Source organism: Capsaspora owczarzaki (genome assembly GCF_000151315.2).
Source record: "Capsaspora owczarzaki ATCC 30864 unplaced genomic scaffold supercont2.4, whole genome shotgun sequence".
Classification (NCBI taxonomy): Eukaryota; class Filasterea; order Ministeriida; family Capsasporidae; genus Capsaspora; species Capsaspora owczarzaki.
The window spans coordinates 1,353,711-1,368,887 of record NW_011887295.1 but is presented as its reverse complement, the minus strand read 5'-3'; the positions used below and the strand labels follow the sequence as shown (position 1 = coordinate 1,368,887).

At 53.8% G+C, this 15,177-nt stretch overlaps 6 protein-coding genes across 6 annotated transcripts; 4 read left to right on the top strand and 2 right to left on the bottom strand.

Moving 5' to 3' along the window:
- Positions 1–118: 118 nt before the first annotated feature.
- On the top strand, positions 119–3,108 carry CAOG_03212 (WD repeat-containing protein 37). Its single transcript, XM_004363994.2, has 6 exons — positions 119–1,165; positions 1,286–2,198; positions 2,310–2,382; positions 2,511–2,575; positions 2,655–2,769; positions 2,853–3,108. The coding sequence occupies exons 1-6, from the start codon at positions 274–276 to the stop codon at positions 2,982–2,984; spliced, it is 2,190 nt and encodes a 729-aa protein (XP_004364051.1). The 5' UTR covers positions 119–273; the 3' UTR covers positions 2,985–3,108.
- Positions 3,022–5,101, bottom strand: CAOG_03211 (alpha-galactosidase). Its single transcript, XM_004363993.2, has 5 exons — positions 4,962–5,101; positions 4,483–4,572; positions 4,323–4,342; positions 3,531–4,197; positions 3,022–3,434 (listed from the first exon to the last, which is right to left on the bottom strand). Exons 1-5 carry the CDS (start codon positions 5,053–5,055, stop codon positions 3,154–3,156), a joined length of 1,152 nt encoding a protein of 383 aa, XP_004364050.1. The 5' UTR covers positions 5,056–5,101; the 3' UTR covers positions 3,022–3,153.
- A 461-nt stretch (positions 5,102–5,562) lies between these two features.
- Positions 5,563–7,724, bottom strand: CAOG_03210 (alpha-galactosidase). Its single transcript, XM_004363992.2, has 5 exons — positions 7,616–7,724; positions 7,379–7,468; positions 6,926–6,945; positions 6,120–6,786; positions 5,563–5,983 (listed from the first exon to the last, which is right to left on the bottom strand). The coding sequence occupies exons 1-5, from the start codon at positions 7,704–7,706 to the stop codon at positions 5,703–5,705; spliced, it is 1,149 nt and encodes a 382-aa protein (XP_004364049.1). The 5' UTR covers positions 7,707–7,724; the 3' UTR covers positions 5,563–5,702.
- Positions 7,725–7,986: 262 nt separating this feature from the next.
- Positions 7,987–8,576, top strand: CAOG_03209 (hypothetical protein). The gene is made up of 2 exons (XM_004363991.2): positions 7,987–8,141; positions 8,254–8,576. Exons 1-2 carry the CDS (start codon positions 8,010–8,012, stop codon positions 8,341–8,343), a joined length of 222 nt encoding a protein of 73 aa, XP_004364048.1. The 5' UTR covers positions 7,987–8,009; the 3' UTR covers positions 8,344–8,576.
- Positions 8,577–8,807: 231 nt separating this feature from the next.
- CAOG_03208 (26S protease regulatory subunit 6B) lies at positions 8,808–10,757 on the top strand. Its single transcript, XM_004363990.2, has 4 exons — positions 8,808–8,830; positions 9,203–10,085; positions 10,209–10,377; positions 10,476–10,757. Exons 2-4 carry the CDS (start codon positions 9,216–9,218, stop codon positions 10,643–10,645), a joined length of 1,209 nt encoding a protein of 402 aa, XP_004364047.1. The 5' UTR covers positions 8,808–8,830; positions 9,203–9,215; the 3' UTR covers positions 10,646–10,757.
- Positions 10,758–10,846: 89 nt separating this feature from the next.
- On the top strand, positions 10,847–15,177 carry CAOG_03207 (phosphatidylinositol 3-kinase). The gene is made up of 7 exons (XM_004363989.2): positions 10,847–11,022; positions 11,439–11,618; positions 11,706–11,831; positions 12,037–12,580; positions 12,674–12,798; positions 12,897–14,786; positions 14,916–15,177. Exons 1-7 carry the CDS (start codon positions 10,858–10,860, stop codon positions 15,057–15,059), a joined length of 3,174 nt encoding a protein of 1,057 aa, XP_004364046.2. The 5' UTR covers positions 10,847–10,857; the 3' UTR covers positions 15,060–15,177.

The following is a 15,177-nucleotide window of genomic DNA, read 5'->3' as shown; positions in this document are numbered from 1 at the left end:
TTTGACTGTTCGTCACTCACTGTTCTTTGTATTGTGATCCTTCCTTCATTCACTGCTGCTGCTGCTGCTGCATCGCTTTTTTGCGTTTTTTTTGGTGCCTCACTCCTCGTTTTTATTATTATTATCATATTATTGTTATTCTTACTATTTGGATTTCTGGTTTCTCAGAACTGCGTTCTTGTTTTCTGAGCGTCGTTTAGTTTCTTGCTTCATTCATTCACTTCATTCATTCATCCAAACGCAAGAATAACAACACCCCCAACACTATTCAAAATGGGCTCTCTTGTCGAGCAACATGCTGCTGCGGCGGCATCATCGAGCGGCGGCGTTCCTGGTCGGCTGTACGAGCTCTTCACTGGCATTGAGGCGCAGTTTGAGGTTGTGCTGGACGAGAACCGCACGCTGCGAATGCAGGTCCAGCGGCTCGAGCAGCAGCTCCTGGCTGAGCGTTCGCACCACCAGCAGCAACTCCAGCTCTTGCGCAGCAGCCAACCACAGCCGGCGGGGGTCGCAGGCAACGGCACGACGGCTGCTGGTGCTGGTGCTGGTGCTGGTGCTGGTGCTGGTGCTGGTGCAGGCCACCCGACCGCCGCCGCCGCCGCCGCCGCTGCTGCTGCTGCTTCTGCTTCACCCTCTGCCACTGCTGCCGCTGGACAAGGCAGTACGACAGCGTCAGCGCTGATGGGGGCGTCGGCGGGATCGGCTGGGAAGACCGCCGTATTGCCGCTCACCGTCGGCGCGGTCGCAGCTACCGCTGGAGCAAGCCAGTCCGCAGTGATGATGACGGGCGGTGGAAGCACGACTGGGAGCACGATCGGTGGCTCTGCAGGCGAGCACGATGGCGCCGGTGGCATGCCCGGGATTCGCAAGGCGTTCTCAAAGTCGCTGCTCGTGTCGCGCAAGCTCGAGGAGGCATACAAGCGGTCGACCAGCAAGATGGCCAACTCGCTGAGACAGACGCAGAGCAAGTACGGAACGCCGCGATGCGTGCTTGTGCGCGAGATGTGCGGACATCGCGATGGACTGTGGGAGGTCAATTCGTGCCCAATCTTGCTGGACGACGGCTCGTTCTTGATTGGCACGGCCTCGGCAGATCGCACCGCAAGGCTTTGGCATTCTGATCGTGGAGTTTGCCTTGGGTTGTACACTGGCCATGCTGGCTCTGGTAAGCGGTGTTTTGATTATCTTGTTTGCCGAATCGTGCGTTTCTGTGCGTTGCTCATGCTTTGTTTTTGTTTGTTTGTTTGTTTGTTTGTTTGTTTGGGCACAACTTGATCTTGCCTAGTCAACTCCATTCGATTCCACCCAACCAAACCGCTCGCGGTGACGGGCTCCGGTGACAAGACAATCCAGATTTGGCGGCTGCCTCCGGCACTGTTTCAATCCGCGTCGATCGCCGCGCTTGCGCAGCAGGCAGTTGAAGAAGACGCCCAGCACTTTGGTGGCGTCATCGATCACGAAAATGTGCTTTTGGAAGCGATTGGTGCCGAAGAAAGGGCTGGGGAGAGCGTGGTGGCGCAATGGACGCTCGCCTCGCAGCAACCGTCCAAGCCTCCTGCGCCCACCAATTCCAAACAGCAGCAACCCTCTCAGGCAGTTCCTCCCGCGTCAGCATCATCTCGGACGGCGAAGCGCGATTTCGTTACAGAAGATAGCATTGGGGATGTTGACGACGAACTAAGTGGCGACGAAGGCAACGACTATCTGGATCACAATGTCCGATTCAATCCTCGCCGACAGCATCCCTCGCAGTCGTCGTTTTCAAATGATGATTCCTCGCCTGCGCCAGGCAACGCCACCACCGCTCCGCTGCCAGCGGTCGATGCCAACGCAGCAGCCGAGCCCTCCATTCCCGACACCAGCGCTACTGGCGATGCGTCACCAGCTCCACGCATCACGCTGAGCCCGTCGCTCACACTCGCCAATCACGACGGCGTCGTTTGTGCTGCGTCGTGGATGAACGGAGCCATGTCCGACTATATTTTGAGCGGCTCGTGGGACCGCACTGCACGACTATGGGATGCCAACACGGGCACGATGACACAGCTGTTGCAAGGCCATGATGCCGAGCTGACAAACGTGTCTACCGATCCGACCCGAGAACTCGCGCTGACTTCTTCGCTTGACACCACCTTCCGCCTCTGGGACTTCCGAACTCCATCGCAGCGATCCGTCCACGTCTTCCAAGGTCATAATGCGTGAGTGTCTAGCCTATTTTTGAGGGTGGTAGAGTCTGTATCGATGTTTGTCGTCTGGTGTGCTGACAATCTCTGATGGCTCCGTCCCCCAAAAAAAAAAAAAAAATTCAGACCGGTGACCACTGCCGTTTTTTCGCACCAGCCCGACATGTTGGTGAGCGCCGGCGAAGATAGGACGATTCAAGTAAGGTGTCTTTTGCGCGCAGAGGACTCGAGGTCATTGATGTGATTTTGTGGTTCGCTAACTCGCCTGCTTTTGCTTTTGGCCTTTTTCTGTGTATTTATTTTATTTTTCGATTGTCGTCCTGATAGATCTGGGATATGAAGAGCATGCGAGCCCCAGTTACCATGATCCGCACCAGTGCTGGCTGCAATCGGTGCGGTCTCAAAACATAGAAATCCCAAAGTTGTTGTTGCGTGTCGTCTCATCGTTCTCTGCCACCTTTGGTTTTCTAGATTGTCGATTTGCCCGAGTCGGTCTCTCATTGCGGCTCCCTTTGACGATCGACATGTGCGCATTTATGACTTTAAAGGGAATCAAGTGGCACGAATGGGTCGTCACAACCATCAGGTAAGCAACTACAGCATGTTTGTTTGGATGGCGGCGTGAAACGGACAGATTGTGCATTAACCGATTCGCCCATTCACACACAGGGTCATGAACGAATGGTTGCGAGCACAGCATGGCAGCCTGCCAACACGTCGCTGGTCGAAGCTGTTCCCTTCACGTGCGGCTTTGATAGCAGAGCGATTCGATGGCAACTACCTCCAACACTTGCAATTTAGAGCTGTCTTGCTCGTAGAGATTTCTTCATCGTGTCAAACAATGTCATTGTTTCAATGATTTTTTTTTTTTTTGGTATCCACAATTACACACGTTGGAACGAAGCCTTCAAGCACGTTGCAATCGCACTCATTTTTTTAACATTCATCCAACTGCTGATGAGGCGTCTTTTTAGGCGGGGACGAGGGTGACAGCCACCACGCCCTTCGGAGCGACTTGTGCGTCGAAAGTGCCAGCGTACAACCCAACGTTCTTGTGCTGCCAGACATCACGAGCAGTGTACTTGCTGCCGGCAGTGAGACCAAGCTCGGCCCAGGTCACGGTCATGTGCGCACTCAGCAGCGGATCAGTGTTGAACAGCACAACGGCAAAGCGGCCATTGGCAAGGGGCGCCATCCAAACTTCCGAGAGGAGGCCGCGCTTGACACGATGACCCTGAATTCCCAACGAATCTGGAGAATGTACCAACAAGAATATAGTACAAGGTGTTAGCAAAGAGCAACTCTGTCAACAGTTCAAAACGACGATGGGAATTTTCGCGGGCTCACCTTGGTTCCACTCAATCACCTCAGTGTTGGTCAGAATGCGCAGAGTGTCGTTGGTCATCTTGGTAACATCGCAGCCGATGATGAGCGGAGCCTTCATCAGCGCCCAGAGCGTAAAGTGGGAAGTGTACTCGGTGGTCGACAGCACGCCGTTGCCAACTTCCAACATGTCGGGATCGTTCCAGCCACCGGGACCTGCAGCCTTCCACAAGGGCTCGTTGGCTTCGAGGATGGTGATGATGCGGCTCCAGCTGTCGCTCACGTCGCCGGTGGTGCGCCAGCTGTTGCCAACCGGGGCAGCCCACTTTGCCGGGTCGTAGTCGCCCCACTCGCACATGGAGAAGAAGATCGGGCGACCAGTCGCGTTCAGAGCATCACGCATGACGGGATAGCGAACCATCGGAGTTTGATCCGCCGGTGCGTTGCAGTTGTCGTACTTGAGGTAGTCCACGCCCCACGAAGCGTACGTTTGCGCGTCAATCTTCTCGTAGCCGAGCGATCCGGGGCGACCAGCGCAAGTCTTGGTGCCAGCATCCGAGTACACACCGAAAAGCAGGCCCTTGGAATGCACATAGCTGGCCAGTGCTGCAATGCCGCTCGGGAATGCGACCGGATCGGCGACAATCACGCCTGCGGCCGTGCGGTTGAGCGCCCAGCAATCGTCCAGGTTCTGTTTTTGTTTTTTGTTGGTTTTTGCCAAGCAAGGAGAAGGAGAAGCCCAAGATAAGCATGACAATCAACTAACGTTCCCATGACACCTCGCTCGACCAAGATAGGCATTGTCCACATGCTTACAATGTAATTGTAGCCGACCGCTGTCAACAAGCGTTTCCAAAATCACAACAAGAATTTCCCAAATCACAACAAGAGTTTCAAACAGTCCAATTGGCATGAGATCTCACACACCACAAAAGCAGCCGCCACAACATGTAGCATATGTAGCACGTGACGCTACCTGTCAGTCCAGTGTCGATCATGGCGTCCACGGTGCTGCGAATGATCGTCTCGTTAATGTTGCAGCCGAAATGGTTCCAAGTATTGAATCCTTGAGTCAACAAAGGCGCACAAGTGAGCGACCAGACAAACCAGCCACTTGCAGCAACCCCCCCACCACCACCACCACCACCACCTCATGCACCAGACAATGGCATGTTGCTGTGCTCTCGTGTGATTCGTCGCAACGTTCACCGAGTGGAGGAGTGGGGCAGGCTGGGATGAAATTGGGAATCACGGCCCAACGCAGCCCCACTCCGATCGTTTCGCATCCATACGGTTTTGGACGATCGCTGACAAGCGCGCAAAAAAGGAGACACCGAACAAAGTCCCCGCTCAGACACAGCGATCGAGTGCAGACACACGCGCGGTCACGGAGCCAGAGCGACGGGAAACCCCCATGTGAGTACGAGACGTGTGGCTGACAGATGTCCCCCTCACCCATTTGCGGCGTCCTGCCAAGACCATTGTCCAGACCAACGCTGGATGCAACACACAGCGCAGCAACGACAGCAGAGATCAGCAAGAGCTTCATGATTGAAAGAAGAAGAGGAGGACAAGAAAAAAAAAAAAAAAAAAAGAATCAAAAGCAGACTGAGCACGAACTGACGAACAAAACGGGCAGAGCTGGTGACAATTGTGACTCACTACAAGCAATAATGTACGACGTGAACTTGCGAGCTGTGAAGGAAGAGCATTTTATTGAGGCTCGCGAAACGAGAACGTCGTCCCGGAGAACAAGTTGATGCTGAAAAAAGGGGACCAGATCAACTATTCAAGCAGCCACATCCACGCAAAAAAGCGCGCCTCGTTCGATGATTTGGCACACAACCCCTATCTGAGCCAAACCAAGCACACTTTCCTACTGGAATTGTGCCGGCTTTTCCAAAAACAAATCCCAGAGACCCGCGAAACGCCCCGCATCTCCTGCCTGCCAGTGTCCCGCCTCGGGCGTTTGTTGCTCGAATCGGCCAAGGGACTTGTCCTCGCCATAGCAACACGCTCTCCCACCAGCGCAAACTCCAGTCATAACTATGCTGAATGATGATGAGATGCGTGGATTGAGAAGGGTACAGAGTCACAGTTGCAGGCATCCAAATCACCATCAAACCAAACCCGTCTCGTCCACTTTGCGTTGAAGCAGGACACAATCCCATCATACTCGTAACAGCACGCTCAAACTCAATAGGGACTGAGAGTGACGGCAACCACACCGTGGGGAGGAACCTCGGCGGAGAAAGTGCCTGCGTAGAGGCCAACGTTCTTGTGCTGCCAGACGTCGCGAGCCATGTACTTGGCACCAGTCTTCAGACCAATATCCGCCCAGGTGGTGGTGATGTTTGCGGTCGCCGAGTTGTCGACGTTCAAGAGCACAAGAGCATAGCGGTTGTTCGAGAGCGGGCCAGCCCAGACTTGGGAGTTGCCGACCGACGTGAAGCGATGGCCCTGGACGCCAAGCGAGTCTACAAAGCGGGCAAAACCAGATTGATGTGAGAGTTGAATGGGGTTGGATCGAAGGAGGGTGAAAGAAGAAGCGGGAAAACGAAAAAAAAAAACAAAAAAAAAAAAAAAGAGTTGAGCATTACCACACAAGCTTACCTTGATTCCACTCAATCAGCTCCGTGTTGGTCAGGATGGCCAGAGTGTCGTTCGACATGTTGGTAATGTCGCAGCCAATGATCAGCGGGGCTTTCATGAGCGACCAGAGAGTGAAATGGGTGCGGTACTCGGTAGTGGTCATGCCACCGTTGCCAACCTCAAGCATGTCAGGGTCGTTCCAGCCACCGGGGCCAGCAGCTTGCCACAGCGGCTCGTTCTGGTCGACAATGCCAATCATGCTCGTCCACGAGTCGCTAATGTCGCCAGTGGTGCGCCAGCTGTTGCCAACCTTACCAGCCCAGCTGGCCGGGTTGTCAACACCCCACTCGCACATGGAGAAGAAAATCGGACGGCCAGTCGCGTTCAGGGCATCGCGCATCACGGGGTAGCGAACCTCGGGCGTCTGGTCGGAGGGAGCGTTGCAGTTGTCGTACTTGAGGTAGTCAACGCCCCAGGAGGCGTAAGTCTGGGCATCGATGGTCTCATAACCAAGAGAGCCAGGGCGGCCCTCGCACGTGTTGGTGCCAGCGTCCGAGTACAAGCCAAACAGCAAGCCCTTGGAATGAATGTAGTTGGCCAGCGCAGCAATGCCGCTGGGGAAGGCGGTCGGGTCGGCCACAATCACGTTCTGAGCCGTACGGCTGACTTGCCAGCAATCGTCGAGGTTCTACCCGGCAAAGGGGGGAAAAGGACAGGAGCGTGAGTTGCAGCATCGTTGAGCAGGAGAGAAGACGAGCACCGCAAAAAGCCCACTCTTCCAACCCACTGCAGCCACGCGGCATAACCATGTCGCAGAAAATACTTACAATGTACTTGTAACCAACGGCTGAAATCCGAGAAGCCGAACGAAGAGAAAATGTGCGCAAGCAAACAAACAAACAAAAAGCGTCGTGAGAACCATTTCCAAACATGTCAGCTCCAATCCAGCACCCAATCGCTCAAATAGCAGAACATGTCAGCTCTGACAGGACATGCTACGCGAGCTGCAGGGTTGACTGGGCGGGACACACTAAAGTCCATTCGCGGTGCTGTAAAACCCGGTTTTAACTCCAATCCAATTCGCTCTGCTTCCACTGGGCAGAGCGCCCTTCGACCATCACCGCCAAGCAACCACTATTGCTTGAGCATGCCATGTTTCCCAATGCATCATTGAGAGAGAGAGGGAGTGGATCCGCGCTGGCTGATGGGCTCGCCGCTCGTCATTCTGTTTCACCCGTCGGCAATGATTATGCATTGAGGTTGCGCTCCAACGAACTCACCAGCGAGACCCGTCTTGAGAAGCGAGTCGGCAGTGTTGCGGATGAGCGTCTCGTTGATCGTGCAGTGGAACTTGTTCCAAGTGTTGAAGCCTAGCACACACACCCCAACGAAATCAAAGCAGTCAGGTCTCAATCCAAATCTCGGCTCGTTGGCAAGGCGCTTCCGCCGTCACCCCTCCAATCCCCCGAAAACAATTGCTAGGTTGTTCAAGAACGGAAAAAGGAAACCACACTCACCCATCTGCGGAGTGCGCGCGAGACCGTTGTCGATCGCGACGGACGAAGCAGCGAGCGCCGCAATGCACACGGCAGCCAATGCAAGCTTCATTGTGAAGAAAGATTGAATAAGGAGGAGTGGTGGAATAATAACAGCATGGATGGTACAAAACATGCACAGCAGGTGGGCAAACATGAAAGTTTCCACAACTTTGAAGAGAATGAAAGAGAATGAAAGTGCAGAAGCCGCGTTGGTTTTTTCCAGCTCTGAGACAACTCCAATGATGGTAATGTTCGACAATACCTGCTTGATATGCTCTACAGGAGTTATGTTTTGATTTCTGATACAGTACTGGCAGTCGGCGCTCAATGAGGAGAAGGACCACTCTTCACACACATTCACACGCTCGTCATCATGATTTCATCGTCGGTGCTGGACTTGGGCCACAAAATCATCGTGTCGGCGCTTGTGCTCACGACGATTGTCAGTCTGGCTGAGGTCAGCGGCAAGGGCTACACGAGTCTGCGCCGAAGCTACGGCGTCATGGTGAGTTAGCGAGCCCGTTCGGTGTTTGGTTTTGAGAGTTTGGTCTGGTGGGGCTCACTGGCGCCGATCACCGTGGAAACCAACACCATGCATTGCTCGCAAATCATACCAGCAACAACAAAAAGCCGAGGAAGCCGCGCGGGAGGCCGCTGCGAAGGCAGGGGAAGGCTTTGTGACAGAGTCCACGAGCCAACCACGATGAGACGATGCTTTGGCCACCCAAGTCCAAGCACGCAGTGGCTTTTTTTTCCACTTTGAATCTCAAAATCGGGCCAAGTACCATTTGCTCAATCAAGCGGTTTGGGTTGACCTGCGCTGTGTGGGTCGCTGTCGCTGGTGTTTTCTCGTTGCTGTTTGGCTTTGCTGCTCGTATTGGGTGCCATTCACTGCTCAACCACTGTGACTTGTAACAATTTTAACTGTGTATTATTGACATTCTATTGCATGCATTGTTGATCTCGTCTCCGCATTGAATCACAGTTGCGCTGAAACTCCAAAAACCCAAAAATCCAGTGAGGTGCCTGTGCGATCATCGATTCATCTATTAAACTCATTATCCTGCTCGACATTCTACAACTAAACAAAAGCATCTCCGAGACCATGGACTTTTGATCATCAGAAGTGCTTTCTGAGATTGGCGTCATCGTTTTGCAGTCACTTTTTTTTTTGTTTTTTTTTTTTCTTCAACGGTAATGCAACTTCCAGCCAAAAAAAAAAAAAAAAAATATTCGCGATCTCGAAATTGTGATTCAGTTCAATTTGTTCCTTTTGTTGTCGTGCTGTTCTCGCACTTCAGCCCAGCAGCCATATTGCGTTGCGTTCCATGAGCTGTGGTTGCTTTCGGTCTGATGCTCTCTCTCTCTGCTTTGTGATGGAGCGCGGGCGCAGACAGCTTTATTTTTTTTTTTTTTTTTTTTTTTTTTTTGGTTCCTGTTTCGCGAACTTCCGCCGTTTTTGCCTTCGCTTTCGACTATGCCCTGACTGGCCATCGCTCACCAAACACCAAATCTCTAACACTTGTCCTCTTATGCTTTCTTTTTATTTGCCTCAACCGCGCGCAGAAGAAACGCAGAGATGGTCGTTGAAGCGGCTTCTTCTGCAGCACCAAACGCAGTCGCGCTGGACGGGATGTCGGACGAGGACCTCTTCCTGACGTACAAGCGCTTGCAGCGCCAGCTCGAGTTCCTGCAAATCCAGGAGGACTACATCAAGGACGAGCAGAAAAACCTCAAGCGCGAGTACCTGCGCGCCCAGGAGGAGGTCAAGCGCATCCAGTCTGTGCCGCTCGTCATTGGACAGTTCCTCGAGGCGATTGATCACAACACGGGCATTGTGGGCGCCACCACTGGCTCCAACTACTATGTCCGCATTCTATCAACGCTCGATCGCGAGCTGCTGAAGGCCAGCGCGTCGGTGGCGCTGCACAAGCACTCGAATGCCCTTGTCGCAATTCTGCCCCCGGAAGCCGACTCGAGCATCCAGATGCTCGGAGCGGACGAGAAGCCCGATGTCTCCTACGGTGACATTGGTGGCCTGGACATCCAGAAGCAGGAGATGCGTGAGGCCGTCGAGCTTCCGCTGACCCACCACGAGCTCTACAAGCAGATCGGTATCGACCCTCCGCGCGGTGTCCTCATGTGGGGACCGCCCGGCACTGGCAAGACCATGCTTGCCAAGGCCGTCGCACATCACACCACGGCATCCTTCATTCGCGTCGTCGGCTCAGAGTTTGTGCAAAAGTACCTCGGCGAGGGCCCGCGCATGGTGCGCGACGTCTTCCGACTGGCCAAGGAGAACTCGCCCGCCATCATTTTTATTGATGAAGTCGACGCCATTGCCACCAAGCGCTTTGATGCCCAGACCGGTGCCGATCGCGAAGTGCAGCGTATTCTGCTCGAGTTGCTCAATCAGATGGATGGTTTTGATCAGAACGTGAATGTCAAGGTGAGTTTTGATGAGGGTTGTCGGATCTGTGGGGCATGGTGTAGAAGGAAGGAAGGAAGGAAGGAAGGGAAGCGACTGTTTCTGACTGGTTGTCATTTTTTTTTTTTTTTTTTTTTCCGATAGGTCATTATGGCAACCAATCGCGCCGACACGCTCGATCCTGCCCTCCTCCGTCCAGGCCGTCTTGATCGAAAGATTGAGTTCCCGCTGCCCGACCGTCGCCAGAAGCGTCTCATTTTCACGACAATCACCAGCAAGATGAACCTGTCGGATGAAGTTGATCTTGAAGATTGTGAGTTTTTCTCTTCCCCCCCCCCCCTCTTTTCCGTGTGTCGACAATGTTGGATTGAGAGTGGCTGACTGCTCTCTGTTGTTGTCCTTTGCTTCCAGTCATCTCTCGTCCGGACAAGATTAGTGGCGCCGAAATCTCGGCCATCTGCCAGGAAGCTGGCATGCAGGCCGTTCGGAAAAATCGTTATGTTGTGTTGGCCAAGGACTTTGAGAAGGGCTACAAGAACAACGTTCGCAAGACCGAGACTGACCACGAGTTCTACAAGTAGACGAGTTGACTACAAGTCTTTTGATGTCGAAATGAGTTTGCGTGTTCCATCTGTGCACAGAAGCTTCCAAATCCAAACCAAATTTTCTATTGTACTGTACTTGAACTGCCGTTACCCATTTTCGCTTCCGTATTCCATTCACGCACAATACTGTTGATTCTGAATGTTTTAGACGATGATGGGTCATTCTATTTCTTCTCCGCCCGTTTGCAATGGACGGCAGCGGCGGTGTTGTGCACGAGCGCAAGCCGTTGACGGTGAACTGCCTGATGCCCCATGGCCTTGTGCTCAGCGTCGAGACCATGAACGACGTGTCCCTCGCCGAGTTCAAGGACACTGTGTGGCGCAAGGCAGCGACTCAACCGCTCGCAAATCTGGCAAGTCCATCGACAACATTGAAAAAGCAAAAAAATTGTATTTTACGATTTTACTACTAATATTGTCGGTCTGGGTGTTCGGGTGACTTTGCGAGTCGTGTCGCGTCACTCTCGGAGGGCGATTCTGGGAGTGGGTACAGTCTGCCATTGCAGGGAGGGGTGGGCTGGCAGTGACGATGAGGATGAAGAGGAGGAGTTCGCGGTCAAAAATCGAACGGCGGTTTTTTTTTTTGTTTTTTTTTTCTTTGGCTTTGCTTTCGCTGATGATGCTTCACTCCTCCACTGACTGACGAGTCTGACTTTGTTGACTTTGCCTGTGATTCACATGCGACCTCCTCGTGGGGCTGTGCATGCGGTGTCGTACCGTGTCGCCTGTCGTTGTTTTTGCAATCCGGATTTTCATCACATCGCATCAGCTCAAGAAGCCCGACCAGTACGCCTTCCTCAGCGTCAATGACGAGGGCGACATCGAAGACCTGGTCGAGGACTCGCAACTACTGCGGGATGTGCGCCTTTTCAAGTCGTTCATCAAGATTGCAGAGCGACGCGGCGGGCGCGACAAGGAAGACAAGCTCATGGAAGCTCACATTGCGACAGTACGTTCCTCCCGTCCTTCGTTCTGCGATGATCAAGCTCAGTCTCATGCTTCTAACACGTTGCACTGTTCGTTCGTTCGTTGCCAGCTTATTGGATCCACCGTCAAGCACTTTGACAATGCTGCTCTCGACGCAGAGGAAATCCCTGCCTTCCGCAAGAACATGATTTCCGTCTGTCAACAAGCCAGCGATGAACGCGCCATGCTTCCGAAGGTGTGTAGTTTGATCGAGGTGTTCTGCTTTTCGTTCTCTCGAGGGTGCTGAAGGCCTCGAAGAGAGTGAAGATTTTTGCCGTTGTGTATCGTCCAGTTTTTTTTTTTTTTTCGATGTCGCTCACCACCAGGCACCTCTTTCCCTCCCTGCCTCCCTCTTGTCGTCGTGCTGTCCCGTTGTGCTTCTGCTTCTTCTTAACACACAGGAACTGTTGAGCTTGGCCCCGAGTGTCGACCTCACTGAAATTCCCGCTCACATCAAGAGCAAGTTGAAGAGCAACGGCACTTTGTTGGTCAACGTGTGGGTGCTCAACCCCAACCACAACACGTACACAAAGTTTACGCTGCCGATTGAGGCGGAGAGCACGCCGGAAAAGCTGGTCGTGATGGGCTTGCGCAAGGCTGAAAAGTCGCTCAACCTGCCGTCGTCCGAGCCTGCCGAGCATGCCATGAAAGTCCGCGGCCGACAAGAGTACCTCTTTGGCAGCTATCGGCTGATTGACTACACACATGTGCGCATGTGCCTGGCCAAGGACCTGTCCCTTGACCTGACGCTGATCAAGCGCGAGGATGTGCTGGCCACCATTCCTGAGACCACCTTCCAGCTGCCGTCCTGGTACACCCATGCTTCCGTGCGCGCCCCCGTCGTTTGGCAAGACGACAATCTGGACATGTCTTCCAAGGTTCGTATCAAGATTGTTGGCTCTGGCAACATTAATGCTGGAAATGTGGACGGCTTGTACATCAAAGGTATGCAGTCTGTCTGCGATTCGTTGTCCTCGTGCTATTTCACAAGCACGGTTGTCTCATCTGGTTTGGGCTCGTGCTTTTTGAAACGACCAGCGGGCCTGTATCACGGCGGTCAGCCAATTTGCCCAACCCAGCGAACGGCAGCGGTCGCCCCAGTCGCTGATCCGACCTGGAATGAAGAGCTCGTCTTTGATATCTCTCTTGAGGATGTTCCCAGGGTAAGGGCTGGGATGTTGTTCTTGTAGATGGTTCATTCTCGCTGTTCGGCCCCCCTTTTTGCTGCTCGCTCACCTCGCTCACACTCTCGTTCTTCCAGGATACCCGAGTTTGCGTCACGATTCACGGAATGTGGAACACGCAAGTGACGGAGAAGGACATCCGCCGCCCGAGTGTGTCGGTGCACGAGCTGCTTCGACCCAAGGCGACTGTCAACGATACCATTTCCCTGTATGCCTCCAAGCGCGAAAACCGCGTGACCATGGCGTGGGTCAACTGCACGCTCTTTGATTTCAAGGGCGACTTGCGTGGCGGAGAGATGACCCTGTCGTGCTGGCCGTGTGATCCCGACAAGGCGCAAGACAGCGGAAACCCGATCGGCACAACCCTTCCGAATCCCGACCGCAACACGGCTCCGTTCATCAACTGCGCATTCACCAACGTCGACAAGCCGACACCCGTCCCTCCAAGCACCGTGTCGCCGCAGTTGGCTGCTGAGCTGGCCGAGATCAAGCAAAACAAGCCAGTGCCCGAGCCCGCCATCGCCAAAGATGCAGAGCGCCTGCAGAAGATTGTCACGCGTGATCCCCTCGCGCGCATGACCAAGAAGGACAAGGCGCTGGTCTGGAAGTATCGACTTTACCTCCGAAAGGACGCGAAAGCTCTCCCCAAGTTCATCCGCTCAGTTCCCTGGAACAAGTACGAGCTTGTGGCCCAAGCACATGCTCTGCTCGAAGTGTGGGAGCGACCCACCGCGGAGGATGCCCTTGAGCTGCTCGATTCTGAGTTTGCCGACGCGCGCGTGCGAGCTTACGGCGTCGCTTGCCTGGACAAGCTGAGCGATGACAAGGTCATGACCTACCTCTCCCAGCTCGTTCAAGTCCTCAAGTACGAGCCTTACTTTGACTGTGAGCTTGCACGCTACCTGCTGCGCCGGGCGCTCCGCAACCAGCGCATCGGCCACTTTTTCTTTTGGTACTTGCGCGCCGAGATGCACCTGCCTGACGTGGCTGCGCGCTTTGCGCTCCTGATCGAGGCGTACTGCCGTGGCTGCGGCAGCCACATGAGCATGCTCGCCCGTCAAGTCAACGCGATGGACAAGCTGGAGGGCATTGCCAACCTGATCAAGCGCAAGGATCTGGACACACGCGAAAAGAAGTTGACTCTGCTTCGTGCCGAAATCACCTCGACCACGCTCCCGACTTTCCAGACGCCGCTCAATCCAACGGTCGTCGTGCGCAAGCTGATTCCCGAAAAGTGCTCGTTCATGGACAGCAAAAAGTTGCCACTGTGGCTCGTGTTTGAGAACGACGATCCCGACGGCGAGGACGTTTACATTATCTTCAAGGTCGGCGATGACTTGCGACAGGACATGCTCACGCTGCAGATGATTGCCCTCATGGACAACCTGTGGCAGAGCGAAGGACTCGATTTGCGCATGATCCCGTACGGCTGCCTGTCCACGGGTGACAATACCGGCATGATCGAGGTGGTGATGAACTCGAACACGGTTTGCAACATTCAGAAGGACAAGGGAGGTGGCGCGCACGGAGCCTTCAAGGACGACCCGCTCTACAAGTGGCTGGTTGAGAAAAACCCGGACGAAAAGGCCACCGAGCGTGCTGTGGAAATGTTCATGCTTTCGTGCGCGGGCTATTGCGTAGCCACCTACGTGCTCGGCATTGGCGATCGCCACAACGACAACATCATGATGAACAAGAGCGGACAGCTCTTCCACATTGATTTCGGCCACTTCCTCGGCAACTTCAAGTCCAAGTTTGGTGTCAAGCGCGAGCGCGTCCCGTTCGTCCTCACCCCAGACTTTGTCTATGTCATGTCTCAAAAGGAAGGCACCAAGGGCGAGCGCTTCCTGCGCTTTACCGATCTCTGCGAAAAGTCGTATCTCATTCTGCGTCGCCATGCCAACTTGTTTATCAATCTGTTTGCCATGATGATGTCGACTGGCATTCCGCAACTGAGCTGCTCGGATGTATGTTCCATGGGGTTTTTTTGTTGTTGTTTTTTGTTTGTTTTTGGGAGGTGGAGGGGCAGGTTGGTGCGGGATTTGCAGCAGCGAGTGAAATCTGACTGATTGATTGTTCACTTTTTGGGCTTGCAGGATATCAACTACCTTCGAGACGCTCTGCGGCTTGGCTCGTCAGATGAGGCAGCGGCCATCGAGTTCCGAAAGAAGATTGACGAAGCGCTCGCCAAGTGCTGGAGCACCCGTCTGAACTGGACCATCCACGGCATGGTGCACTGAACACTGGAGGTGGTTGTGTCATCGTTTAGTGCTGGATGCTGCTCGTGTATTGTTGATAAATAATTCAAGTGCATGGTTTCTGAGTTTGGAATCGCATCAACCTCGTCATCACTTCTGC

Bases quoted from the DNA above. Each gene is read 5' to 3' on its own strand.
- CAOG_03212 (XM_004363994.2), top strand. From the start codon at position 274: ATGGGCTCTCTTGTCGAGCAACATGCTGCTGCGGCGGCATCATCGAGC. The intron at 2,383-2,510 runs GTAAGGTGTCTT...TCGTCCTGATAG, and splicing joins GCGAAGATAGGACGATTCAA to ATCTGGGATATGAAGAGCAT. The intron at 2,576-2,654 runs GTGCGGTCTCAA...TTGGTTTTCTAG, and splicing joins ACCAGTGCTGGCTGCAATCG to ATTGTCGATTTGCCCGAGTC.
- CAOG_03207 (XM_004363989.2), top strand. From the start codon at position 10,858: ATGGACGGCAGCGGCGGTGTTGTGCACGAGCGCAAGCCGTTGACGGTG. The intron at 12,799-12,896 runs GTAAGGGCTGGG...TCGTTCTTCCAG, and splicing joins CTCTTGAGGATGTTCCCAGG to GATACCCGAGTTTGCGTCAC. The intron at 14,787-14,915 runs GTATGTTCCATG...TTGGGCTTGCAG, and splicing joins CGCAACTGAGCTGCTCGGAT to GATATCAACTACCTTCGAGA.
- CAOG_03208 (XM_004363990.2), top strand. From the start codon at position 9,216: ATGGTCGTTGAAGCGGCTTCTTCTGCAGCACCAAACGCAGTCGCGCTG. The intron at 10,086-10,208 runs GTGAGTTTTGAT...TTTTTCCGATAG, and splicing joins ATCAGAACGTGAATGTCAAG to GTCATTATGGCAACCAATCG. The intron at 10,378-10,475 runs GTGAGTTTTTCT...CTTTGCTTCCAG, and splicing joins TGAAGTTGATCTTGAAGATT to TCATCTCTCGTCCGGACAAG.
- CAOG_03209 (XM_004363991.2), top strand. From the start codon at position 8,010: ATGATTTCATCGTCGGTGCTGGACTTGGGCCACAAAATCATCGTGTCG. The intron at 8,142-8,253 runs GTGAGTTAGCGA...AAATCATACCAG, and splicing joins GCCGAAGCTACGGCGTCATG to CAACAACAAAAAGCCGAGGA.
- CAOG_03210 (XM_004363992.2), bottom strand. From the start codon at position 7,706: ATGAAGCTTGCATTGGCTGCCGTGTGCATTGCGGCGCTCGCTGCTTCG. The intron at 6,946-7,378 runs GTGAGTTCGTTG...CTCGGATTTCAG, and splicing joins TCTCAAGACGGGTCTCGCTG to CCGTTGGTTACAAGTACATT. The intron at 6,787-6,925 runs GTAAGTATTTTC...TTTGCCGGGTAG, and splicing joins CCGTTGGTTACAAGTACATT to AACCTCGACGATTGCTGGCA.
- CAOG_03211 (XM_004363993.2), bottom strand. From the start codon at position 5,055: ATGAAGCTCTTGCTGATCTCTGCTGTCGTTGCTGCGCTGTGTGTTGCA. The intron at 4,573-4,961 runs GTGAGGGGGACA...TGTTGACTCAAG, and splicing joins TGGCAGGACGCCGCAAATGG to GATTCAATACTTGGAACCAT. The intron at 4,343-4,482 runs GTAGCGTCACGT...GCTTGTTGACAG, and splicing joins GATCGACACTGGACTGACAG to CGGTCGGCTACAATTACATT.